This window comes from Quercus lobata, chromosome 8 (genome assembly GCF_001633185.2).
Source record: "Quercus lobata isolate SW786 chromosome 8, ValleyOak3.0 Primary Assembly, whole genome shotgun sequence".
NCBI lineage: Eukaryota > Viridiplantae > Streptophyta > Magnoliopsida > Fagales > Fagaceae > Quercus > Quercus lobata.
Window position 1 is genome coordinate 41,308,462 of NC_044911.1, and position 23,047 is coordinate 41,331,508.

Here is a 23,047-nt window from a genome sequence, read left to right on the forward strand (position 1 = left end):
GTTTTAGAGCGGGAAAATTGAGAGAAAATAAAATGTGAAAAATGAGCTTGGAGCTTTCTAAAAGCATTTTAATATTATTGTTGCTGTTATTAATTAAAATTAAATATTGGTCATTAATTGGATTCAAATCTTCAACAACAAAATTCTTGTATTAGTGAAAGCCTTATTTTGTAGAATATATAATTTTATTGAGAAATAATAATTAATTGAATAATTAATACGTAATTTATGCATTATGAGAACAATGCAACCGTTAACTAAAAAAAAAAAAAAAAAAAAAAAAAAAAGCACATAACTTTGGATAAGATCGTAGATATACATAACCCTGGATAAGAACGAAATTAAACTTTTCACTGAGTTGTAGAATCTTGAATCCTGAATCCTTCTAGGATAGTTATCTCTGGTCCTGCATAGAATAAATTAATTATTGAGCATTATTACCCAAAGATGTAAGAATATTGCAATATAAGTCATTTGAGCAACAAAAGCCATATAAACATTTCTACAAAGTTTACTAATAATCCGTTGTGCACCACTAAAACAGCTTGTTTACTAATATTAGATCCAACTTGTTTCTTGGTACCACTAAAACAGCTTTTCAACTACCTGTTTCCGATCTTTAATTTTTTTTTTTTTTTTTTCCATGTTAAAGACATAATACTCGTTTCTTTAACGCAAGACATACATCTCAGTTAAGAATTTTGTTCTTATCTGAAATCATAGAAAAATAATTTTTTATTATTTGTTAAGGGAAAATTATTAGATACTCCCGGAATACTATAAATGCGTCATCCCTTCTCTCATATAAATGGTGGGTCCTACCATATGAATTTAATTAGTGTAACCTACTATTCATGTGAGAGGAGGGAATACGCATTTATGGTATTCCGGGAGTACACAATAATTTTCTTTTATTAAGAATTGACTTGAAGCATGAGAGCACAAAATGAGACAGCAAGAAATTTGGGAATTCTAGAAAAAAGATTCTCATTTCTCATATACTAATACTAAAATAGTAAAATGATAGGGAAAAAAGTAATAAAAGTTAATAATAATAAATGCGTGTTCTTATAATGAGAAGTGCTACATCCACAATATTTTCACAACAAATCATAGGTGGTAAGTTGTTATTGATCTAATTTGAACCCATAACTTAAATTATTTTTTTGTCCACTCATAACAACTAATAACAACCAACCACTTAAGATTTTGTTGTGAAAGTTTTGTAAAAATACTGTGGACATAACATTTCTCTTTTATAATTAATAATTAAAAAATATATAATAGAGGAAAAAGTTGAGTTTTGTTAGATATAAAATCTCAAATTATATGAGCATTTATATCAGCTTGTATAAAAATTTCTCTCTATTTTTGCGTAAGAATCTACTCTTTTTTTTTTTTCCTATATTACATAATCACTTTTCAAAGCCCTCAAATCTGGTTATCTATTTTATACTATATTTCATTAAAATATTATTTATTCTCCCAAATCATTAGAGAGAGAGAGAGATATATATATATATATATATATATAATTTTCACAACAACAATAATTGTGTATATTTACATAGATACTATCGTTCTAATGCTATTTTACACAAATTTGGCTAAACAGAAGTAGGTTTTTTTGCATTAAATGTGCAAAAATGACCTCTTATACTATTTTGTATTAACTTACATGAGTGCTCTAATGAAGTTAGATTTCTGATCAACTTAGGAATTATAAGATAGGTTTCAATTAGCTCAACTAGTAAATACTCTTATCGTCGAATAAAACATTTGGAGTTCTATCTCCGCTTACACCAAAAACCAATTAGTTTCTTGGTCTGATGATAAAGAGTAATTATTAGGAGTAGTGCTATAGGTTGAAACTCCCCCTCTAAAATTAAATTAAAAAAAAAAAATAAATAACTAAGGAATTATAAAAGGAGAATTATTGACAATAAATATAGTGTTAATGTAAATAAAAACAAAGTGTATTGTGATGGAAATACAACCAAAAAAAAAAAAAAAATGACATCCATAAAACGTAATAATCACAATAGTAAAAAATAAATAAAATAGAAAGAGAAGAAGGAAGTGGAATCCGTGTATTACAATAGGATAAAATAAGTTATAAAAAGTTATATTAAAAAATAAAAATATAAAAATAAAGAAAGAAAAACAATTAAACTCTTATGGCTATATTTTCTATTAAAAAAAAATTGAAAGGAAACGATAGTAGACTTTATTAATTTAATAACACACTATACAATGGGAAAAAGAAAAGATAAGTATTTTTCTTATACTCTTTTGCAGCACTAGCAGAAGCTAGAGTAACATGAATACCTCATAAAGAAACGTTAAGGATATGATAACAAAATATTCCTATATCAGCTTAATATCCTCTTGAATCCAAGCCACTTCCAATTAAACAGATCCTATTTGAGTTCAAAAGATCCACTAATTTAGCAATAATTACATTCCACAAACTCCATTATGTAAATAGTAGCTTGTGATCATAAGTATCAAAACAATTTCATATCATCCTTTACACAGCACATAATATCTTCTTAGGAGTACAATTTTTGAGGGGCAGAATCTATGACTTCCATAAACCAAATATGTATGGTCAACCTGAATGACTTCCAAAATGAAGCCTTAAGCCAAATGGCTTGTGCTAAGAATATTCTCATAATAAGTGATTACTTGATACGATTTAGGAGGGATCAAAGACCAGACTCAGTTCTAGAAAGAATGAAGATATGTGGGACTTCAATGCCTTATGTCAAACCCAATTTCTTCTTCAAATTTACAAAACCATGAAAATCAAGTTGAGCTTCACAGAGAAACAAAACTAAGGGACCTTTTTCTCTCAATGAACAGCAAAATTCGTGAATTGTCTCTGGGATCCCAAGCCCACCGCAGTTTAGAGCAAGAATTTTCATGGAAGAGAAGGGGTTTAGATACCAACCCCATTGGAAGGAAAAGATGCGGACTGCTTGCCTTTGTTAATTGCATGTCGTTTGTTCTTGGAATTTTCAAGAGTTGCTGAAATAGAAATAGAAGCTTCATAAGAACAGTTAAGCTGCTATTTATATCTTAAAAAATATGCTATATTTTGGTTCAACCACTTGGCAATAATAAAAAAAAAGAAATGTTAACCAATTTCTTAAGAGTTTAAGAATTATTTTTAGAAACATTTTATTGAAATAATAATAAAATAATAAATATTATTGACAGCTTTTTATATATCTAATAAAAGTGGTGTCAAAACTTTCATATTATAATGTATTAACTATTGTCTTAAGAGTATCTCTTAACATGACTCAAAATAATATTTACTTTACATAATTATAACTTTTAAATCCAACTTTTATTATATAGAAAATACAGATCGGCTTTTACCGTAGGTTCGACGAAGCCGCACCAAAGACTAATTTTTCCTTAAAAAAGAAAATGAGAGTTCAACGAGCTTTCAAGCAATTAAATCAATCGTAATTGTCATAAATATGGGCTTTTGAATTGGGTAAAGGCGAAAAGCCTTTTAAACCCAAATATATCTTCTTCAACGCAACGTAGGCCCACCTCCAAACTTTCATCTCAACAACCAACTGAAAGCCCGGCGCGTGCACAATCCCGCCGCCCACTAATAAATCAACCCTCTCTACCCCTCCATTAGCAAGTACACCTCACGCGCCCTTCCCTCGCCTGGGCAACCCTTCAAATTTTGGACAAACCAAACTCCGCGCCACAACCCCACCCCCATTAACCCAAGACACCGTCCTCCTCACGCGCCCACTCCCATTCTCCCGTACAAGACACGCGCCTAAGAATCGCGTGAGTCCACGCCTCTCCCCATTTCGGCTATAATACATCTCGGGCCACGACTCTGTGACGCACCCAACCGACTCTCCCCGAAACTACCAAATTTCGCCACACGAATACCTCCGCTGCCGTACACCTGTCAGATAAGAGTACACACACGGAGCAAGATCGATATACAAAATAAATAAAATATATTTTTAGAGAGAGAAACTGTTTTTTTTTTTTTTTTTTCTAGAGAGAGAAAGTCGAACAAACAAGATCTGATCGAACAAATTCCCCCGAAGGTACCGAAAAAGCTCTTCGAAACCCTACTTCTCCTTGTAAGCCCTAACTCTCTCTCTCTCTCTCTCTCTCTCTCTCTTTTTGTCTCTCTGTCTCTGAGTACGTATCTTTGTATGTGAATCTGTTTGTATGTGTTTGTAGGTTTTGTGTGTAAACGTTACGATTTGTGGGTTCTTTTTTCGAAATAGCGTAGCTGTAAATTGAATTTGGGAATTTTTTTTTTCATTTCCGCTGTGTGGAAGAGAGAGGAGTGTGAAATTAGGGTTTTTTTTTTTTTTTTCTTGGTGGTTGTTTGGTGGAGAGATAAACCCTAGGTTTGGAAATTTGGGGATATTTTTGATTTTGTGTGGGAGAAAATTAGGGTTTTGGATGTATGGCTTCGGGGCCTATAGTTGGAGATGGGGATGGACCTAGAGAGAGGCAGAGGTATACGGAGAGTAAGGTGTACACTAGAAAAGCCTTCAAAGGCCCCAGGAAAAACAACCCCACCCTCACTACTCTCACCACCCTAAACACCACCCCCACCACCACCGCCACCGCCACCGCCACCGCAGCTGCCGACACCAACACCGCTACAACCACCACCACTACACCCAGCAACAAGGATAATAATAACGAGAACAACGTCAAGAGTAATGAGAACGTTAACAAGGACAGTGAGAATGACAACGAGAATAATGAGAACATCAACAAGGACAGTAAGAACGTCGACAAGGACAGTGAGAACGTCGACAGGGACAATGAGAGCAATAGGGAAAATGAGAACACCGACAATAAGAGCAACGAGAATGACGAGTTGGCTCGGGAACCATCACCAAAGGCAGTGTTAGCATCAGAGGATGGGAATTCAGCTCAGAAACAACAGCACATTTTGAGGCTTGATGTGGGGTCGGATGACTCGTCAAGCCTCAACCGGCAACAGGAGCAGCCAGCAGTGGCAGTCCCTGTCACTCGGGATGAACCAGTGGGGAATGGGGTGGTGAAGATGGGGGAGAACAGGGTGAAGATTAATTTGGGGTCAAGGTCAAAGCAGGAGATGAGGGACCTTAGAAGGAAGCTGGAGGGTGAGCTGGATATGGTGAGGGGCTTGGTGAAGAGGATTGAAGCGAAGCAGGGGCAGATTGGTGGGTATAGTCATTCTCATATGTTGGTGAATGATGGGGTTGATAATGGTGGAGGTGCAGCCAAGCGGGTTCACTCAGAGGTGGCTTCTGTTGGTGTTGGTATTGGTATTGGTGTTCCTCGTGAGGTGCATAGGCCATTGCACCAGTTGAATTTATCAGTGTTGGAGAATAGTCAAGGGGTGAGTGAAAATGTGGAGAAAGAGAAGAGGACACCAAAAGCAAACCAGTTTTATCGGAATTCAGAGTTCTTGCTTGCAAAGGATAAGTTTCCACCAGCAGAGAGTAACAAGAAGTCGAAATCAAATGGGAAGAAGCAAGGTGGAGGAGAATCAGGACATGGGTTTTGGATGGGTACCAAGTTTTACAAGAGTTGTAGCTCTTTGCTTGAGAAATTGATGAAGCACAAGCATGGTTGGGTGTTTAATGCTCCTGTCGATGTAGAGGGTCTTGGCTTGCATGATTATTTTACCATTATCCGGCATCCGATGGACTTGGGTACTGTGAAATCAAGGCTGAACAAGAATTGGTACAAGTCTCCAAAGGAATTTGCAGAGGATGTGAGACTTACGTTTCACAATGCTATGACCTATAACCCGAAAGGACAAGATGTTCATCTAATGGCGGAGCAGCTATTGAAGACATTTGAGGACAGGTGGGCTATAATAGAGTCGGATTTTAACCGTGAGATGAGGTATACAATGGATTATGCAGTCGTACATTCTACACCTACGTCAAGAAAGGTTTCTCATTTTCCACCACCCCCTCTTGATATGAGAAGGATTTTGGATAGGTCAGAGTCAATAACAAACTCCTTTGATCCTAAGTCAAAACCAATGAGTATTACTCCTTCCGCTAGGACCCCTGCTCCAAAGAAGCCTAAGGCAAAAGATCCCCATAAGAGGGATATGACTTATGATGAGAAGCAAAAACTCAGCACAAACCTTCAGAATTTACCTTCAGAGAAACTAGATGCCATTGTGCAGATTATTAAGAAGAGGAATTCTGCACTTTGCCAAGAAGATGATGAAATTGAAGTTGACATTGATAGCGTGGATGCTGAGACACTTTGGGAGCTTGATAGGTTTGTAACCAATTACAAGAAGAGTTTGAGCAAGCACAAGAGGAAAGCTGAGCTTGCAATTCAAGCCCAAGCAGAAGCTGTGCAGAATGTTCAGGAAAAGGTAATGCCTTAATCACATATTCTAGTCCCTTTTTTTTTCAATTTTCTTTTTTTGAGGGGGTGATTTTTACGGAGTGTATCATTTTCTTCTTCTTTTCCTTATAGATTCCAGCTCCAGTTGTGGAAGAGGTGCCAAAAGAAAGCAAAATAGGTAAAGTTTTTCTAAAAATGAGATTTGATTGCATTTTAAATACTGACTACCTAATGAATTGATAATTTGAAACATCTTTCTTTTTGTGAGCAGATGAAATGATTGTTTCCAATTTGTCACCTGTTCAACCAGAAAAGCAGGTGGACAATGGGAGTAGGTCAAGTAGTTCAAGCAGCTCTAGCAGTGATTCGGGATCGTCTTCAAGTGGTACTTTGATAGTCTTAACTTTATTATAGATCATCAGATATTGTTGTTATATTTCTGGGTTTTATCTGTATGATTTCTTGTTTTAAGTTGAACTTTTCCTTTTTCTAATATATACTTGTTGTGGCAGACTCTGATAGTGAAAGTTCATCAGCATCTGGATCGGACGCAGGGTCACCAAGGAATTAACCATGTTCTGTGTAGGTAGGATTATGTCTGCCATTTTTGTCTCAAAGTGTTTGTAGTTTCTGCCCTTCACCACACCTGTGTCCTGAAACGTCTGGTGAATTAGTTTATATTTTTGTAGTGTGCTTCTTCGTTCTGATATTATATGGCATTATGATGCTTATTTGCACTTTTGTTGCATGTCAGATTTTCTGCTGTTGAGTTGCATATTCAATTATTTATATCATAATTTTGTTGTTGTATTATATGAGAATCATGAGTAGGTTAGTAATTGCTGAAAAATGAAAGGAACAACCTCTGTTATGGCCGTGGATTTTAGTAACCATTTGGTATCTATTTACCAAATAATTTGTATCTGGATGATCTTAACTTACACTTCTTTTACAACGGATAAGAAGGAAAAAAGAAAGTTCAAGGGATCAAAACCTCCATGGCTGGTGATAACACACTCTTTTGACTTCTCTCCTCTGTTAGTATTATTTATTAGTATTTGTGTTCTGAGTTATGGAAATAATTTTTTATAACTATATTAGATGCATACAAGAATCTAGATGATTACTAAAAGAATTATGTATTTTGATCTAGTTATTTTGTATATGGGAAATCACATTTAAACTTCCTGTGGTTTGACCTTAAAACGTACCAAACCTTTGTTGAGATATGAAATGGCAAGAGTAGCCCTGCTTTCTCTCAAGGACTGCTAGAGAGAGAGAGAGCTGTGGGGATTATTTGCTCAAATTAGGGTGAAGTTGATGATAGTAGACGGGTGGTAAGAGAGTTGGTGGGCATTGTGGTGGTGTGGGGAACCCACAGGGTTGGACAGTTAGAATCACTCTCTTGCTTGGCTGCAGCTCCATCAACACTGCTCTCCATCTTGCTGCATTTGAGTTGGAATTTTAATTTATTTATGCATGGGTATGTGTATACTGGCTTATGCCTTTTTACTTCTCTAATGGATTTTAACTGTGGTTTGAGACATGATGCTTGGGTCTTGTTTTGTTAGTTTTTTCTTTATTGTGGTGATGATGGCAGTGGGGAAGATGTGTAATTTGGACTTGAAACATACATGGGCAATGGATGGGTTCTAGGGATCTTTTTTTTTTTTTTTTTTCCCTCAAGTTGAGTGCAGATTTGTTATGTCAGGTGTAGGAAAAGTTTGAATATCATGGATTGGAAATTGGAAAAACATGTAAACCAATTAAATAACTGATTCTTCTCAGCATTTCATCCACCTTACCACAAATTCTCCACAAAATCACAAGTTGCACATAAAATGTTCTCTTTCTCAATGAAAGCCCATTCCTTGGTGTTTGATATGGCAAGGTTTAATATGGTGATGAAGAGTTTGTAGGCGTGACAAATGACTGTAGGAAGTGGAGACAGTGGTGGCACAAGGGAATTGGCTGGAGGTGGTGCAGAAACTTATAGAACAAGCCACATACATGGAAGTTGCAGGTCATGGTGGAATTTGGTTTGTTCAAGTCAAAATAAGAAATTTAAAATGAGGGTTCAATCTTATTATAATTTTATGCTTTCTTTTTTTGATCACTTATCACTTTTTTGTGACCACAATGGATGTAAATCTCACAGAAGAAACCACAAGAGAGATCATTTATTATAAATGGCAAGTTGTGGAAGTTCCTTTAGGGATCATACATGGAGGTTAGTGTGTCACATATCAAGTTTATAATCTTTCACAATGGATTTAAGTCTTACAGAAGAAATCACAAGGTAGATCATTTATTATAAATGGCAAGTTGTAGAAGTTCCTCTAGGGATCATACATGGAGGTAAGTGTGTCACATATCAAGCTTATAATCTTTCACCTGGCCATCCCTGCGAGCTTTTTGTCTCTGTATAAAAGATATTTAGCTGATAACCGTGCTATCTATGCAAATTCATGTTGGCTTCCCCATACCCAATGCTGTTGGCATTCCTTACAGAACTTTTAAGGTTGGGTAAGGTTAACTCAAATTTTATCATTTGGTTGATTGACTTCATTAATCTGAATTTTTAGACTTCCCTCCCCTCTCAAATTCCCTAAACCTTCTCATATTCTCCTTTTTTATAATATCACTGGATTGATCTCCTCAACATTCTTTCTCTCTGCAAATCTTTGGAATTCCTGGAAAACATCATAGTTTTGCTTGTTAGAGGAGCTGAGCTCCTATCTGCTTGAGTTGTTTAAGCTGTCAAGCTGTTAGTTGTTCAACTTGATGCACATGCCATATAGACGCCTTCACTATTTAAGGTAGTGCAAAATCTAAATCTTGACCAGGTCTGTAATGGTTGAGTCTTTTGTACATATGGTTGGGTTCAATTTATTGTTGGTCCCAAAGAGAAGAGAAAAAATTAAAGGGGGCGCAAAAGTTGATTACCATTTTGGTTTGTCTGTGTGATTGAAAATCTGAACCAACTCAAACGATGCATTTTTGCATGCCATATCCATTGTAAGTTGTGCAAATTTAAAATGTTAAGTATGCAACTGAAGTTATGCAAAAAAAATGTTGATTGGTGCAAGGACCAAGGGGCACTGGCAAATGAATTACTATATACCGTGAAAGCCTATTATTTGGGTTGTGGGGTTGAGGTATTGCTCTGTGACTATAAATGGATGGGTATTTATGTTGTTGTTGGGGTGGAAGATGCTGGATAATCATCCCATCCGATTGATAGATTTGAAGTGCTGACGTTGAAATTGGTTTCTAGCATATTGCAAAAGGGGAAGTTTATCTAATCATTTATCATGTTAATGCACGGGCATGTTTAAAGTGAAGATTAATTTTGTGGGATTCTCATTTAACAAGAACAAGTGTTTATGGGAAATTTTGTTATTGTTTATAGAAGTGCCTTGTCTCTATATACTACATAAGGCAATGATATTATCTTGATGCTTGGTAAAATGTGGAAGGTTCAGGTTATAGATTTTGTTAGTAAGAAGTTGTAACAAATGCTATTGGTGCAAGAAAGTATAACAGTTTAAAGAGAAACCATGGCTTTCATTCTTCTCATAGATTTTGTTGATGAAGGTGGTTGTCATAAACAGTTGTCACTTCTTATAAGTTGCCATTATTATGTAATACATCTGTTCTATGAGCTAATAAATTTGAAGATCTTAAATCTTTTAAAATACAGATTCTTGAGTTCTTGGCAGAATTTTTTGTGAAATGTTGCATTTTTGAATGTCTTGTTTTGAAATATGCCCTTTGAACCTAGTGGTTGCTTAAATGCTTTGAACACAGTGATAGGAGTTTCCTCAGTTTTCAATTGTTATAGGATATGTTTATTTGGTTCTCTGACAACATTTTGCTTAGGGTCTTTAGATAATTATGGATCCAAACAACTTCCCTTTATTTTGGTGTTTACATGTAGCATGCAATCTGTAGATAATGGGTTAAACTTAGGTATAGTATCTAAGTGCAGTACATTAGGTTCCCCATTAACATTCAAACACAGCTGCATTGAATTTAATTGTCATTGGAAAAGATCATTGTTTACCCCTTACTGCATTTAAGGTTTGCACCTTAGAATTATTAGTAGATAATTATGTGATTGTCAATCTGAAGATTCTAACTTGGATACAGCTCCATAAATTGCTGATTATGCTGTTTTTTGTTTTGCAGATCTCAGAAATTTAGACTAGATGGTGATCTGTCATATGGTGATTTGAAACTTTGAATCTGCATTCATTGGAAGCGTTATCAGGGCCACCAGCCATCTTGCCATTGTGGGGTGGGGGTTTTGTTTATTGCTGTTGCTAGAACACGTGCCTCATTATCTGCTTGTGACACCTTTGTCAAGTCACAAATTTGTATAATATTGGTAGGATGTGATGATAATTAGAAATAGTTGGTTTGTTGTGCGTAGCATGTGTACATTGCTAACTACTGCATCTCATTTAGATTTCAGTTACTTGTTTTCAGTTTAGTGCTGGCAGATTCAGGATTCTTTGGTGTTATACAAAGAATATTCTCTAATTCAAGTTCTTGAAGTCATAATTGGTCCATGAGATTCTAATATGTTTGGTGGCTTTGTTGTGTAGCTTCATTCATCATTGTCTTTTAAGATTAGTTGCATGCTTGCATTTTACTAGAGTTCTCGCACTACCAGATTTTTTTATAGATCTGGTTTGGCTAGAAGAAAGGTTTTAGAAAGGTTGCTTTTGGGTATATATAGATTTCAGTGGCTGAACTTTTCCCACAGGAGTTACGTGTGTTCTATATTCTAATGCGATCCCCTTTTTGGTGAGAGTGTAAATGGCATTTTGTTAGAAACATTTGTTATGTGATATGTAACAGTGTTTAAGGAATTTCAAAGCACGCTTTATAGAAGGATCAATTCACAAATATTTTTTTGGGGCGTTTGTTTATTTTGAATCAAATGGAATTTCAATGAATCACCAGGGAGAGAAGAGAGGGGGGGTGGTCTTGGTTTGGTTCCACCATAGATAGCTGCGAAACTAATAAAACTTGGAGTAACGTTTGGGACACAGAAAAGTGCACAACTTTGTGCCATAACTTTGTCACATGGTGAGTTGTGATTGGTGTAAATGTGATGGTAGGCCATGTAAGGATACACCTATACTAATCACAACTTACCACGTGGCGAGTTGTGGTACAAAGTTGTGCAATTTTCTGTATCCTGAGCACTACTCTAAAACTTGAGATTCTTGGCATTACTCTAAAACTTTAGATTCTTGGACTTGGTCAAGATTTTAGGAAGAAGTGCAAATGTGGTTACAAGCGTGCGTTCAAGTTCCACAATACTGGGAGTAAATTGAGTAGTAATTTGTATTGAATATTAAGGACAAAGTGTAGCTATTCAATAAAAACGTAATTGCATTTTTAGTCCTTATATTTTTGTACTTTTTTCATTTTGATTCCTATATTTTGTTTTTATCACTTTTAGTTCTTAAACCAATTAATGTCTGACATTTAGGTCCTTTCTATCACTCAATTAACGGCAAAAGCTAACATGACTGACGGTGGAATAAAAAATAATATAATCACACATTAATTAATTAAATTAAAAACAAATATTTAAAAAAAAAAAAACTCATTAGTTTTTGGGAAGAATTAGCTGTTAAAAAATCCTCATGTTCTTCTTCTTCTTCAAAACATGAACTTCATGTTCTTCACCAAATCAAGACAAACCTAACTGGCCAACATTCATAATCAATCTCAACACAGAAAATTCTAACACATTCAACATTGAAACCTCTAGTAAATCAAACTCATAAATCCAAGAAATAGACTCATAAACCCATAACCAAATACTCTTTCACATTCATTCATACAAGGTTCATAAATCCAAGACCCACAACCTGTAAATACGAAACCAAAGTCACCATCCTTGACCCAAATCTGCCATCAACAACACCATCTTACCGATCAAACCCATTTCCCAAAGCAACAAACATCACCATCATCGTCGGAAAAACCCAGACCTATGGAAACCCATAAAAAACTGATTAAACTCACAACACTATTGTCGATCAAACCTAACCCTGAAACCCCAGAAAAACCTGATCAAACCCACACCACTATTGCTAATCAAACCCAGCCTTGAAAATCCAGAAAAACCCGACCAAACCTAAACCACCATCGCTGATCAAGCCGAAAACACCTAGCCCCATGGAAACCCATAACAACTAGATCAAACCCACACAACCATCGTCGATCAAGCTGGAAAAACTCAGCCCCACAAAAACCCAAAAAAAAAAACCGATCAAACCCACTCCACCATTGCCGATCAAACCCACACCACCATCATCGATCAAACAACAGAGAGAGAGAGAGAGTGAGGGATCGAGAGCTTGAACAAAGGAAGAAGAAAAAGAAAGATACAAACACAAACATGCACCGTAAGAAAAAGAAAGAGAAAGAAAGGATCTGGAATTGAAATGGAAGAAGAAAAGCAAAGATCATAAATTTATACAAAGTAGGTTTTTTAAAATGGTGGAGAGAGCTATTTTAAATATTCGATATTTTAAATTTCTGGGCAATCAAACATGTTTAGGGAAGAATATGAACAGTCATATTCTTCCCAAAAACTAATGATTTTTTTTTTAAATGTTTGTTTTTAATTTAATTAATAAATTTGTGTGATTATATTTTTTTTTTATTCCACCATTAGCTACGTCAGCTTTTGTCATTAGTTGGGTGATGGAAATGATTTAAATGTCAGCCGTTAATTGGTTTAAGGACTAAAAGTGGTAAAAAAAAAATAAGGACCAAAATGGAAAAAATACAAAATGTAGGGACTAAAAGTACATTTACGCCTTCAATAAAATAAACATTATTATATATTTTGAAAATTTAAACATTGAATTGTATGTTCTTTATATTTTTAACACACATTATCGAATTTTGTGTCAATCAAATTTTATTTACTATATGATTTATAAGTTTATATTTTATATATAATTTTAAACTATAAAAATTTACAATTTAAACAATTTATTGATAACATAGTTATTGATCTTTAATTTTCTAAAAATTTTACAAGTATGGAAGATGTAAAAAAATGTAATCCAATAATGGATTTATCAAATTTACCTCTAATAAAAAGATATTAAGCAAAATTACCAATTTTATAGTTAAATTCTGTCCAAATATTAATAGCTCACCTTTTATCCTATCCCAGCTAAGAACAACACGGTGTGACAATCCAGGCCAGATCTCACGGTTCATGAAAAGGGGCATGTGCTACCTACCAGGCTAAGAAAAGGGTTGTGCTAGCAGTCTAAAAAGAGTATGAAGTGCACATTTGAAAACCAATGGGTGGCGCTATTTTTGGAATGACAAATGGCCTCTTCCATATTTAGTTGGAATATTTTGGAATGACAAATAGCCTCTTCCATACAAACTTATCATAAACATGGTCATTAGTTTCAATTACTAGTTTCATTCAATATCCTCTGGATTGGTGAGTCATCCTCACCCATTATGCTTTCTACAGGAATTCCACAAGAGAGTCAATAGGGACTAAATTGACATATTTTGACATATGGGGCAAATGTTAGAGACTAAAATGGTAATTAAATTTTAATATAATTAGTTGTTTATGAACAAAATTAAAATTATCATTTCTTAATACAAATTAATTTCAATAAGGATGTTGTGCAAAATGTCTTAGTTACACCCTCCAAACAAATATTGACACATTAGATTTTTCAAATAAAAACATGGTGCCTAATACACACAATAATAATCCATTGAAAACCAATATTATTTATTATTTATTAAAAAAAGAAGAAAACAAAAACAAAAGCTATTAAAATATGTGTGAATACATCGACCCACCAGAGCGGTGAAGTAAAATGTGGCAATTATTATGTTTTTTTTAGTCTTAGTAGGCATTGGACTACTTCTCTACGAGGTAATGTATTCATACGACAAAAGTAGTTTTTTATTTGCTTTTTTTTTTTTTTTTAATAATAAAAATTTGGATTATATATATGTATTTCTTTTTTCTTTTTTTTATGAGAGATTATATTTGTTTTTAATAGGTTGCTATTGTTTGTATTAGATATTATGCTTTTATTTTAAAACAATCCGGTTTGTCAGTATTTTATAGTTGGTATAAATAAGACTAGGGTTATCCAAATATTAGATGTATTTTTTTTTTTTATAGTTCTTTTTAGGGAGTTTCAACTTATGATGTTCGCTTCTAGTGATTGTATTCTTTATTATTAGACCAAGACACTAGTCGGTTTTTGGTGTAGGTGAGAACCTCGGATTTTTTATGAGTTAACTAAAATCTACTAAATGTGGCTTTAAATGAAAGTCAGTGTGTTGAAAAAAAAAATATACTTACAAAAAATATATACATAATTATTTTAGAACTAATTTGTATTGTCTACCCTAAAAAAAATATCGAACACCTTGACTTGATAATCCCAAGAATTTGGGTTCAACAAAAATAATCTTCGCCTCCCAAACATAATCTTTAACCTCTTACAAAAAAATTAAAATTAATAAAATTAGCCAAAATAACAACAAATGAACAAAATTTTCAACAAAAAACTCATTAAAACAAAAAATAAAAACCCCTAATTATTTAGATTCGTAACTCATTCAGCTCATTTCATAAATCTTTTTTTAAAGAACCCCTAATTCCATTTTTCCTAAAAAGAGATAATAAAAGACATACTGTTGTCATGGGTTCTCTTTAGGGGCGCCAACTCTCCACAACTTTGCAATAGTAGCAGTTCTACTCGCTTCAACGGCTCGACTCGAAGTTGCAACATGTATCATTAATTGCTTTCTCTTTGTCTCTCTCTTTTTTATCTTCTCTATCATTATTTCAGATTCTTTCTCACTTTATTATTCTTATCTCAGTATTCTCAGTTCTTTCTTTATCTTTCATTAGTCATTTTTTACTTTTTTTTCAAATTTGTTAATAAAAGAAAATTGTAAAATTTTTTATATTTACATTTTTTTTAATGTGATGCCAATATATTTAAGTTATTTTATTTATTATATTTTGTATAATTTACATTTTTTACTAACTATCCTAGAAAAAATTTCTAGAACGATCAATGCCAAATACCCATCCAAACTGACCCCACCCACTTGACTTGGACAGGATTGTTGGAGTTGACTAGTTTTGACAGTGGTGATGGTTGATGACAGGTCCAACAGTTCAAAACCCACTTCAAATCAAGGTTTTCAGACCTGGACCGTTTATTAAACCGTAAAAGGGAGAGGTTTAAGGTTTTTGAGGTCAAACCGAGGTCGAACTGTGATGACGTCATAATTAATTTAATAATTAATTAAAGCCTAAATATAGATATTAAATTTATAAAACTAGCAAAATTGACAATATATCTATATATGTGAGGGAAATTTAATGATTTTCAAACATATATTTAATAATTAAATAAGAAAGTTAATAAAATAAAATAATAACCATGAAAACATTAAAATTTTTGATTAATTTTTGAAGTAAAGTTGAATATCTTTGAAGGATTTTAATTATAATTTTTTTTTTATTCCTTGTAAGAGATGGATAATTTAATTAAGTAGAATAAAATTGTGTTAAGTTTTTTTTTTTTAAATTGCTAAGGGGTTGGACCGCACGATTCCCACCGGTTCATGCTGTCCAACTCCAGTTTTAGGGGTTCACAGAATTAACAAAAAATCCGATTCTTTAGGATTAAAAAATCGGTTTTCATCTCGGTTCCCGATTTTTACGGTCCGACCTCTCGGTTCGGTTCGGTTTTGAAAACCTTGCTTCAAATAGCTCGAGTACTGGTTATTCTACTTGGGAATTCGACCAAATTAACAGACCAATTCAATGACAAATGTATTGCCAACTAGAGTTTCACCTAAACGTAGTCAAAATTTTGAGATCTCAAATCAGATCTACTGGAGATCTTGAGATATCTTCCTCTCCCCCGTTGTTAATGCTCATTGTCATCATCTTTAACAGGTTTCAATCGAATCCAATTGCCACTTGTGCACACCTATTGGGTTAAGTTGCCACTTTTGCTCAGTCGATTATGAGTTTCATCCTCCCTCACTTGATGTGATTGGTTGGAGTCCAAACCTAATTGGTGAACACCCCCTCGCCCCCTCGAGCGGGGAAATAAGACCTTTTATATCATTCTTGTTGAAAGTGTTACAACTAATAAAGGATAAAAATTAAGGGTGGTTTGAGTATGTGTGTTTAAATAATATTTTTTAATTTTTTTAGAAATATGTGTGGATAAAAAAATAAGTAAAAGTATATGTAATATTATTTAAAAATTGAAAATATGTGTTAGAACTTGCATGTTGGACTTAAAAAGGGGAAAAAAAAAAAAAATTGTATGGTAAAAATTTTTAGGGTTTTTTTTAAAGAAATAAAATAACAAGGGAGTTTAACGAGAAGAAAGAGGTGACTGACTCACAGTCACACCTCACATTACACGCCATTCAACAGCCACATGAAATGCAGCGTCTCAAATTCAAATCCATGCTCTCCCCAACACTACAATGGTCCTTCAGCGCCTCTCTCCCTCCCCTTAACTTCAAGCCCTGTTCCTCTTTGCAATACTCACCATGGCCAGGTCTTCAAGCCTGGAGAGAGAGCCCTCTCAACGAGAACCGTATTTGGGGACCCAATGGCCCACAATCTCTTGTACTACAGTCACCATCTTCAGCGGTCGACAACTGTGACAGTTCCATAGGCTCTGCTTCCTCCCTAGCGGAGCTTGGTGCTCTAGTCCTCTCCACCAGTGACCCTCTCACCAAGTCCAAGCTTTCCCATTTGGCATACTCAAGGTGGCGCCGCGAGAATCTCCCGCTTGGGTTGGTGTCGGACCCGCCTTCTCGACCTGCTCGGCCACTCAAACCCGAATTGGTTCGTTTTTCTGGCTCTTAAAGATTCATTCTTTTCTTCAAAGCTTTTAGCTTTTTGGGCTTTGTACCTCAATGGGCCAACTCAGAACATTAGTACATTATCCAATTTTAGTTTGTTGTTGTGCTAAAGCCGATGTTTATATGTATGTTTGGTTGAATTTGCTTAGTGAATTGTTGATGCAAAAATAGTTGAGCTGTTTCAGGGGTTTGCGTTTTGTCATACTTTGTTTCTTCAATTTTTTTGGAAATCTTTTTCGGACTATTGTATTTCGAATTAAATATTTTCTTTTTAATGATTTTGCGATATGGGTACTGCTTATTTTGGTGGGATTTGTACTTAACGTTTGCTTGTTAATTAGCTTTGATGGCCTTCATTCCCTTGCAGTTGAAGTTTCCTATGATTTTGCAAAGTGACTATTAATCTCGTTTATGATTATCATTGTTGGTTCCGTTATACTTGATGTGATTTGTCTTATTTAAAGTTTTGAGCATCTCTTTTTCCCCAATCTTTCTAAGATGTGGGGTTTTCCTTTCACATTATAGTCGAGCAGTTAGCAACTTAAGTGCTTGAGTATATTCATGTCTGGTTTGTTTTATGTGGAACTCAGGTTTCCCCGAAGGAAATTCCGACCCCAAAAAATTCAGGTTTGCCTCTTAATGCTTACATGCTCCATAATCTTGCTCATGTGGAGCTGAATGCAATTGATTTGGCATGGGATACTGTTGTTCGGTTTTCACCCTTTAGTGAGATTCTTGGGGAGGGATTCTTTGCTGACTTTGCACATGTTGCTGATGATGAGAGTCGCCATTTTGGTTGGTGTTTGCAAAGACTCTCTGAGCTTGGTTTCAAGTGAGCATAACTGTTTCTTTGGGTTGTAATATATTCTTTTCATTAGACTGACATCCTTTTTTTTCCCCTTCTGACAAGATATGGAGATATGCCTGCTCATAATCTGCTCTGGAGGGAGTGTGAGAAATCATCTGACAATGTTGCTGCGCGTTTAGCAGTGATCCCACTTGTCCAGGTGATCTTTAGCTCTTGGGTGTCTATACTATATATTCTCTACTGCCGGTGATGTCAGACTGGATTAAAATATGCTTTTACAGCCATTTTATTTTGAAACTGTTATGCCTTTCTCCTACCATCCTCTTCTCCATATTTGCAGATCTAGTCCTAAATAAAAACTCAAGGTTTTAAATATTGTTTATGTAAAAGGAAGTTAAACATTTGGAATCATGCTTTCATGTTAGTATCTTGTTTTATTTTACTAGTTCTCACCATGATCTATTTGTATTGCATTTAATTTGTGTTCCCATACATTAGATTCATATGTATGTTGACTCATTAATTCTTGGTCAAAGCTACACTTTCGGTCAAATCTGCTGAACTTCATTGAAAGTAGATTTCCCAATGAGAACTCTCTTCCAAGGATTTATCTTCATGATGATTGAGGTATTGTTTACATCTAACCAATAGATACCGAGGAGGTGTTATTCTCTTTAATTGTAATTTGTGAATCATGATAGTTTTGGTAATGGTGGTAGTTCCATATTCCTACCCTGTTTATTCCGATAAGCAACTGTAAGATGGGTGTGTGGAACATTACATGTAATCAGAAAATTTTCTTTTTAAATGATCGTTGTGAACTTTGACTGGAGAATGACATTAGTTAGACTAGTAACTCCGTTGCTGGAAGTCCACCATGCCAGCTTATTTCATGGTCTCTAACAGTGTCTATGAAAGAGGTAACTAGATGTTCATCTCTTTATTATTTGCTATTGTTGAATTTCTTCTTCATTGGGACCTAAAGCACCCCAAACCTCTGGTCTCTGAAGGTCTTACCTGTAGTTCACTGGGATAGACAGTAGGGAAAAGTGATCCTGCTTGGCAAGGTTGCTTCTGAAAATATTTTGAGCTTCAGAGTTCAGACCATGACTTGGTCGGAAAATGCTTAAGATGATGCATGAGAACCTAGGTTCAGTGGTATTGCCCAGTTCTCCCAAGGAAGAGAACCTGGGCTCGAATCCCCTCTCCTCCACTTTTTGGAAGCAAAAGCTTTACCAATAAGAAAAAGATGATGCATGCAGACACCTGTTTGGGGAGTTTTAAGGAGGTAGTTGACCCCTTATGGTGAGCTTGTAGGAAAAGCCATTTCTGAGAAGTCTTCCATCTAAGCAAGAACATGAGGTCTAATGCACTGCACATCTGTTGGGATTAGGACTAGGATTTGTCCATATGATTGTATCCCAATAGGGAGATTCCTCTCACTGTTACCTGTTCCATTTATAAATTGATAGAACTTAGGTACCTTGAAATAAGGTCACATATGGAAGTGGCAAAGAAACAACAGTTCATCAGCACTTCATCCTTTCGATTCTTGCAGCCCTAAGATATTTTTGTATTATTTGCTGTAGTCCTTGAGGGATCCAGTTGTTTGTAATTTAGTCCTCAACATATACATACATACATACATACATACATATATATATATATATATTTTTTTTATATTTTATATTTTGATTTGCACACTTGATGAGGTAAGTTTCTTTCTATTGTTGTAGGAGGCTAGAGGACTTGATGCTGGACCACGACTGGTGCAAAGATTGGTTGGCTTTGGAGATCTCAGGACATCTAACATTGTGGCTAGAATTGCTGATGAAGAAGTTGCACATGTAGCTGTTGGTGTATTCTGGTTTGTTTCAGTCTGCCAAAAAATGGGTCGTGCCCCTTGTTCCACTTTTAAAGGTTTAGGCAGCTAATCTGGTGTTTCTCACTTGTGCATATAACTGCAATAACTAAATCCCACATGATGAAAAGACATGTGAAAGTTTCATGTGGAACTTTTTGGACCATGCAGATTTATTAAATGAGTACAATGTGGAGTTGAAAGGGCCCTTCAATTATTCAGCTCGGGATAAAGCTGGCCTTCCTCGTGACTGGTGAGAAAATTGTATAATTTTGGTGGTATGGTTGGTTCACAAGAACCCTGATGGATTTGGGGTTTTGATTATTTGATACCAAATTTTGTTACTTATTTTCTTGGAAACCAAAAGAGGGATATTAAATCTTATTTTATGTAAATATGTTCTATCTTTTTTACTAGCTGTTCGTTTCATCTGTTGTCTAGGTATGATACATCATCATTAAAAATGCAGGATAAGAGCGATAAACAGGACAAAAATGAGAAGCTTTCTTTGGTATGTGATCTTGGCCTTCAAACCTCATGTAAAACTAATTTTAGAAACTTTTTTTACTCCTTATTTTTGGCAAAAGGAAATGTAGCATATCAAACAATTGGTACAGGTTTATGATAGGCTTGCTTCCATCATTTCTATGGAGAGTGAGAACTCAAGTTTGAATAGGCCTCCTAGATGATTGTTGTTTAACACATTGAGCTCCAACACAAATATTGGTGATGCTGGGAAGTTCATACTAGGTTTCTCCTTATGACTCTAGCAGCCACACTGGTAACAACTCGGTCTTTGTCATGCTGCACTGGTTCTTTGGGCATCTCTTGGTTATGGCATTTTTGAAGGCTATATATTGCAAGAGGTGACTTGGTGGCTTTCCTTACTTTGCTTCATCATAGTATTACTGCAAGAGGTGACTCGTTGGTGGCTTTGGTTACTTTTGCTTCATCATTATATTACTGTAAATTATGTTCTTGCAATTATAATGTATATAAATGTAAGTACCCCAAATACGTATATACCCAGGAGTATTGGAACCATTTGATAAACAAGATGGAGAGGTCTTTTGGGGTAGTGGAATCTGAAGAGAATTGAGAGCCATTACTTTAAAATTGGCATATGGTATCATGTGCTACGTACCTTTCTATAGTGCAAATAATACAGGACCATCCTCAGAGCAACATATCTTTTCGACTTTGACAAAATGATGCAAACAATGTCCACTTCTTAAATCTCCATGTGGACGCTAAGCATATTTGGTTTCTCAACTTTTCTAATATCCACTTTGAAAATTTCTCAAACTCATGGAAGTTGCAAGATGCTACTATACCCATTTGAGCCTTAGTTTCATCATTTAGGTCATACCAAATTAGAAATGTACAACGGTTTCATTAACTCTCATGGATGGTCTAAGGCTTACACAAACTTCACATTTAGGAATTTGACATGCTGTTCAAAGTATATCAAACTAGTCGTTAACTCATCCAACAAATAAAAATTTGTGACAAAAGCTATATATATATGTGATAAAAGCTATTTATGTATGATATATGTTTAATTAATAGGTACTATAACAAGAACCACCAAATTTGAGACTTTAATTTGTAAGTATTGATAAAAAAATCAAATTAAAGATTTTGTAAGAAAGAATTTGATTGATTAATTTGTTTAGAGAATATGATATCTAATTTGATTAGAATTTGTTTAGTGCTGTGTTGTGTAACTTGTGTTGTTTTATCTTAAAAGAAGACGTAAACTAAAAGTTAAAAATTTCCATTTTTATTATACATGTCATATGATAGATATTTGTGGTAAATTACTTGACGTGATTAAAATCTATATTGTTAAAAAAAGTTTACTATGGCGATGACCACAAGACTTAAGAGTCTTCAAGAATTACCTACCTATAAAGACAAAGGATGCTTAAGTCATTTTTTTTTTTTTTTTTTTGGGCTGAATAAAGGATGCTTACTTCATTGATAATGTCACTCACTCCTCACGTATTGTGATATGTATGACTTTTGATTGCTAAGTTGTTTTCATATGGAAAGTAGAGCTTTTTAGTGATATTTTGGTATAAAAGTATTTACATGAGCCTTTTATTTATATTTTTATTTTTTCAGCATTCATAATATGTGCTTTTGACATAAATCTAGTAGCGAAGTAATATATGGTATATAAATTTCGTGTATTTTATTTAGTTTAAGATTAAAAAATTGTCTTAAATTTTTTTTTTTTATAACAAAATTTGAATACTTTAATAATAAAAAACACTTTTTTTTTTTTATAATAATACTAAGTATTTTTAACACACACGGGGAGAGGGGAGAATGTTTTTTTTAAAGAAATTTACAATGGTGTACATCCAAAGAGGCTTAACTCCTGGATACATAGCACAAGCTTTAAATAAAAAAATTAAGTACATATTAGTATATTATGAATTTAACTGGAAAATTGGAAAATATATTCTAATATGGTTGTGTTATCATAATATAATTTCATAACATTTTTAAAGAAAAAAACTAATTTAGCATATTGATTAATATAATTTAAGTTTTGCCTCTTTTTTTTTTTTTTTAGAACTCTTTGAATATGGGACAAGGGACATGTCCTCTATCACCTTTGTATTCATAATTGTGATGGATTATGGATATTCCAAATAAAATGTTAATGAATTTTATGGAAGGATATTTTTACATCAGGTTTCCAAGATCCTAATAACAATTCAATGATTTCTCACCTATTCGTGTGATACTTTTCTTTTTTGTGACGCAAAAGTTTAGAAGGTTGTGAGTTGTGACACAAATTTGAAACATCTCCAATGTATCAAAATTATTTTGTTAACAATTTTGAGTGTTAGGCTTGAATTGTACTTAGGTAAGAGTGGAATCATTCCAATCGGTCAAGTAAAGAGCATATAGGGCCCAAAAGATGCTTTTTATTAAAACTGTTAGAAAAATTATTTCAATTGAGGATTTGGATAATCTTCATCTGAAATTGTTGTTTCGAGTGCAAATTATCAAAAAGACCTTACTATCAACTAACATGGCCTAACTAATATAAGACTAAAGTATGT

The 23,047-nt window shown here is 34.4% G+C and overlaps 2 protein-coding genes across 6 annotated transcripts; both read left to right on the forward strand.

Moving 5' to 3' along the window:
• Positions 1-3,909: 3,909 nt before the first annotated feature.
• Positions 3,910-10,953, forward strand: LOC115955279 (transcription factor GTE4). Of its 4 annotated transcripts, XM_031073359.1 has the most exons (6): positions 3,911-4,127; positions 4,231-6,394; positions 6,499-6,544; positions 6,638-6,751; positions 6,879-6,952; positions 10,558-10,953. In XM_031073359.1, exons 2-5 carry the CDS (start codon positions 4,463-4,465, stop codon positions 6,935-6,937), a joined length of 2,151 nt encoding a protein of 716 aa, XP_030929219.1. In that variant the 5' UTR covers positions 3,911-4,127; positions 4,231-4,462; the 3' UTR covers positions 6,938-6,952; positions 10,558-10,953. The 4 variants fall into 4 exon arrangements, with proteins under 4 accessions (XP_030929221.1, XP_030929219.1, XP_030929218.1 ...); XM_031073361.1 differs by having other exon boundaries at positions 3,910-6,394; positions 6,677-6,751; positions 10,558-10,951; XM_031073358.1 differs by having other exon boundaries at positions 3,911-6,394.
• Positions 10,954-16,811: 5,858 nt separating this feature from the next.
• On the forward strand, positions 16,812-21,154 carry LOC115957542 (uncharacterized protein HI_0077). 2 transcript variants are annotated; one of them, XM_031075814.1, is made up of 7 exons: positions 16,812-17,281; positions 17,889-18,130; positions 18,209-18,305; positions 19,843-20,026; positions 20,139-20,220; positions 20,409-20,478; positions 20,585-21,154. In XM_031075814.1, exons 1-7 carry the CDS (start codon positions 16,871-16,873, stop codon positions 20,654-20,656), a joined length of 1,158 nt encoding a protein of 385 aa, XP_030931674.1. In that variant the 5' UTR covers positions 16,812-16,870; the 3' UTR covers positions 20,657-21,154. The 2 variants fall into 2 exon arrangements, with proteins under 2 accessions (XP_030931674.1, XP_030931673.1); XM_031075813.1 differs by having other exon boundaries at positions 20,409-21,154.
• Positions 21,155-23,047: the final 1,893 nt, after the last annotated feature.

Coding starts and splice junctions, on each gene's coding strand:
- LOC115955279 (XM_031073358.1), top strand. CDS start 4,463: ATGGCTTCGGGGCCTATAGTTGGAGATGGGGATGGACCTAGAGAGAGG. Junction 6,395..6,498: donor TGCAGAATGTTCAGGAAAAG/GTAATGCCTTAA, acceptor TTTTCCTTATAG/ATTCCAGCTCCAGTTGTGGA. Junction 6,752..6,878: donor TTCGGGATCGTCTTCAAGTG/GTACTTTGATAG, acceptor TTGTTGTGGCAG/ACTCTGATAGTGAAAGTTCA.
- LOC115957542 (XM_031075813.1), top strand. CDS start 16,871: ATGCAGCGTCTCAAATTCAAATCCATGCTCTCCCCAACACTACAATGG. Junction 17,282..17,888: donor GGCCACTCAAACCCGAATTG/GTTCGTTTTTCT, acceptor TGTGGAACTCAG/GTTTCCCCGAAGGAAATTCC. Junction 18,131..18,208: donor CTCTCTGAGCTTGGTTTCAA/GTGAGCATAACT, acceptor CCTTCTGACAAG/ATATGGAGATATGCCTGCTC.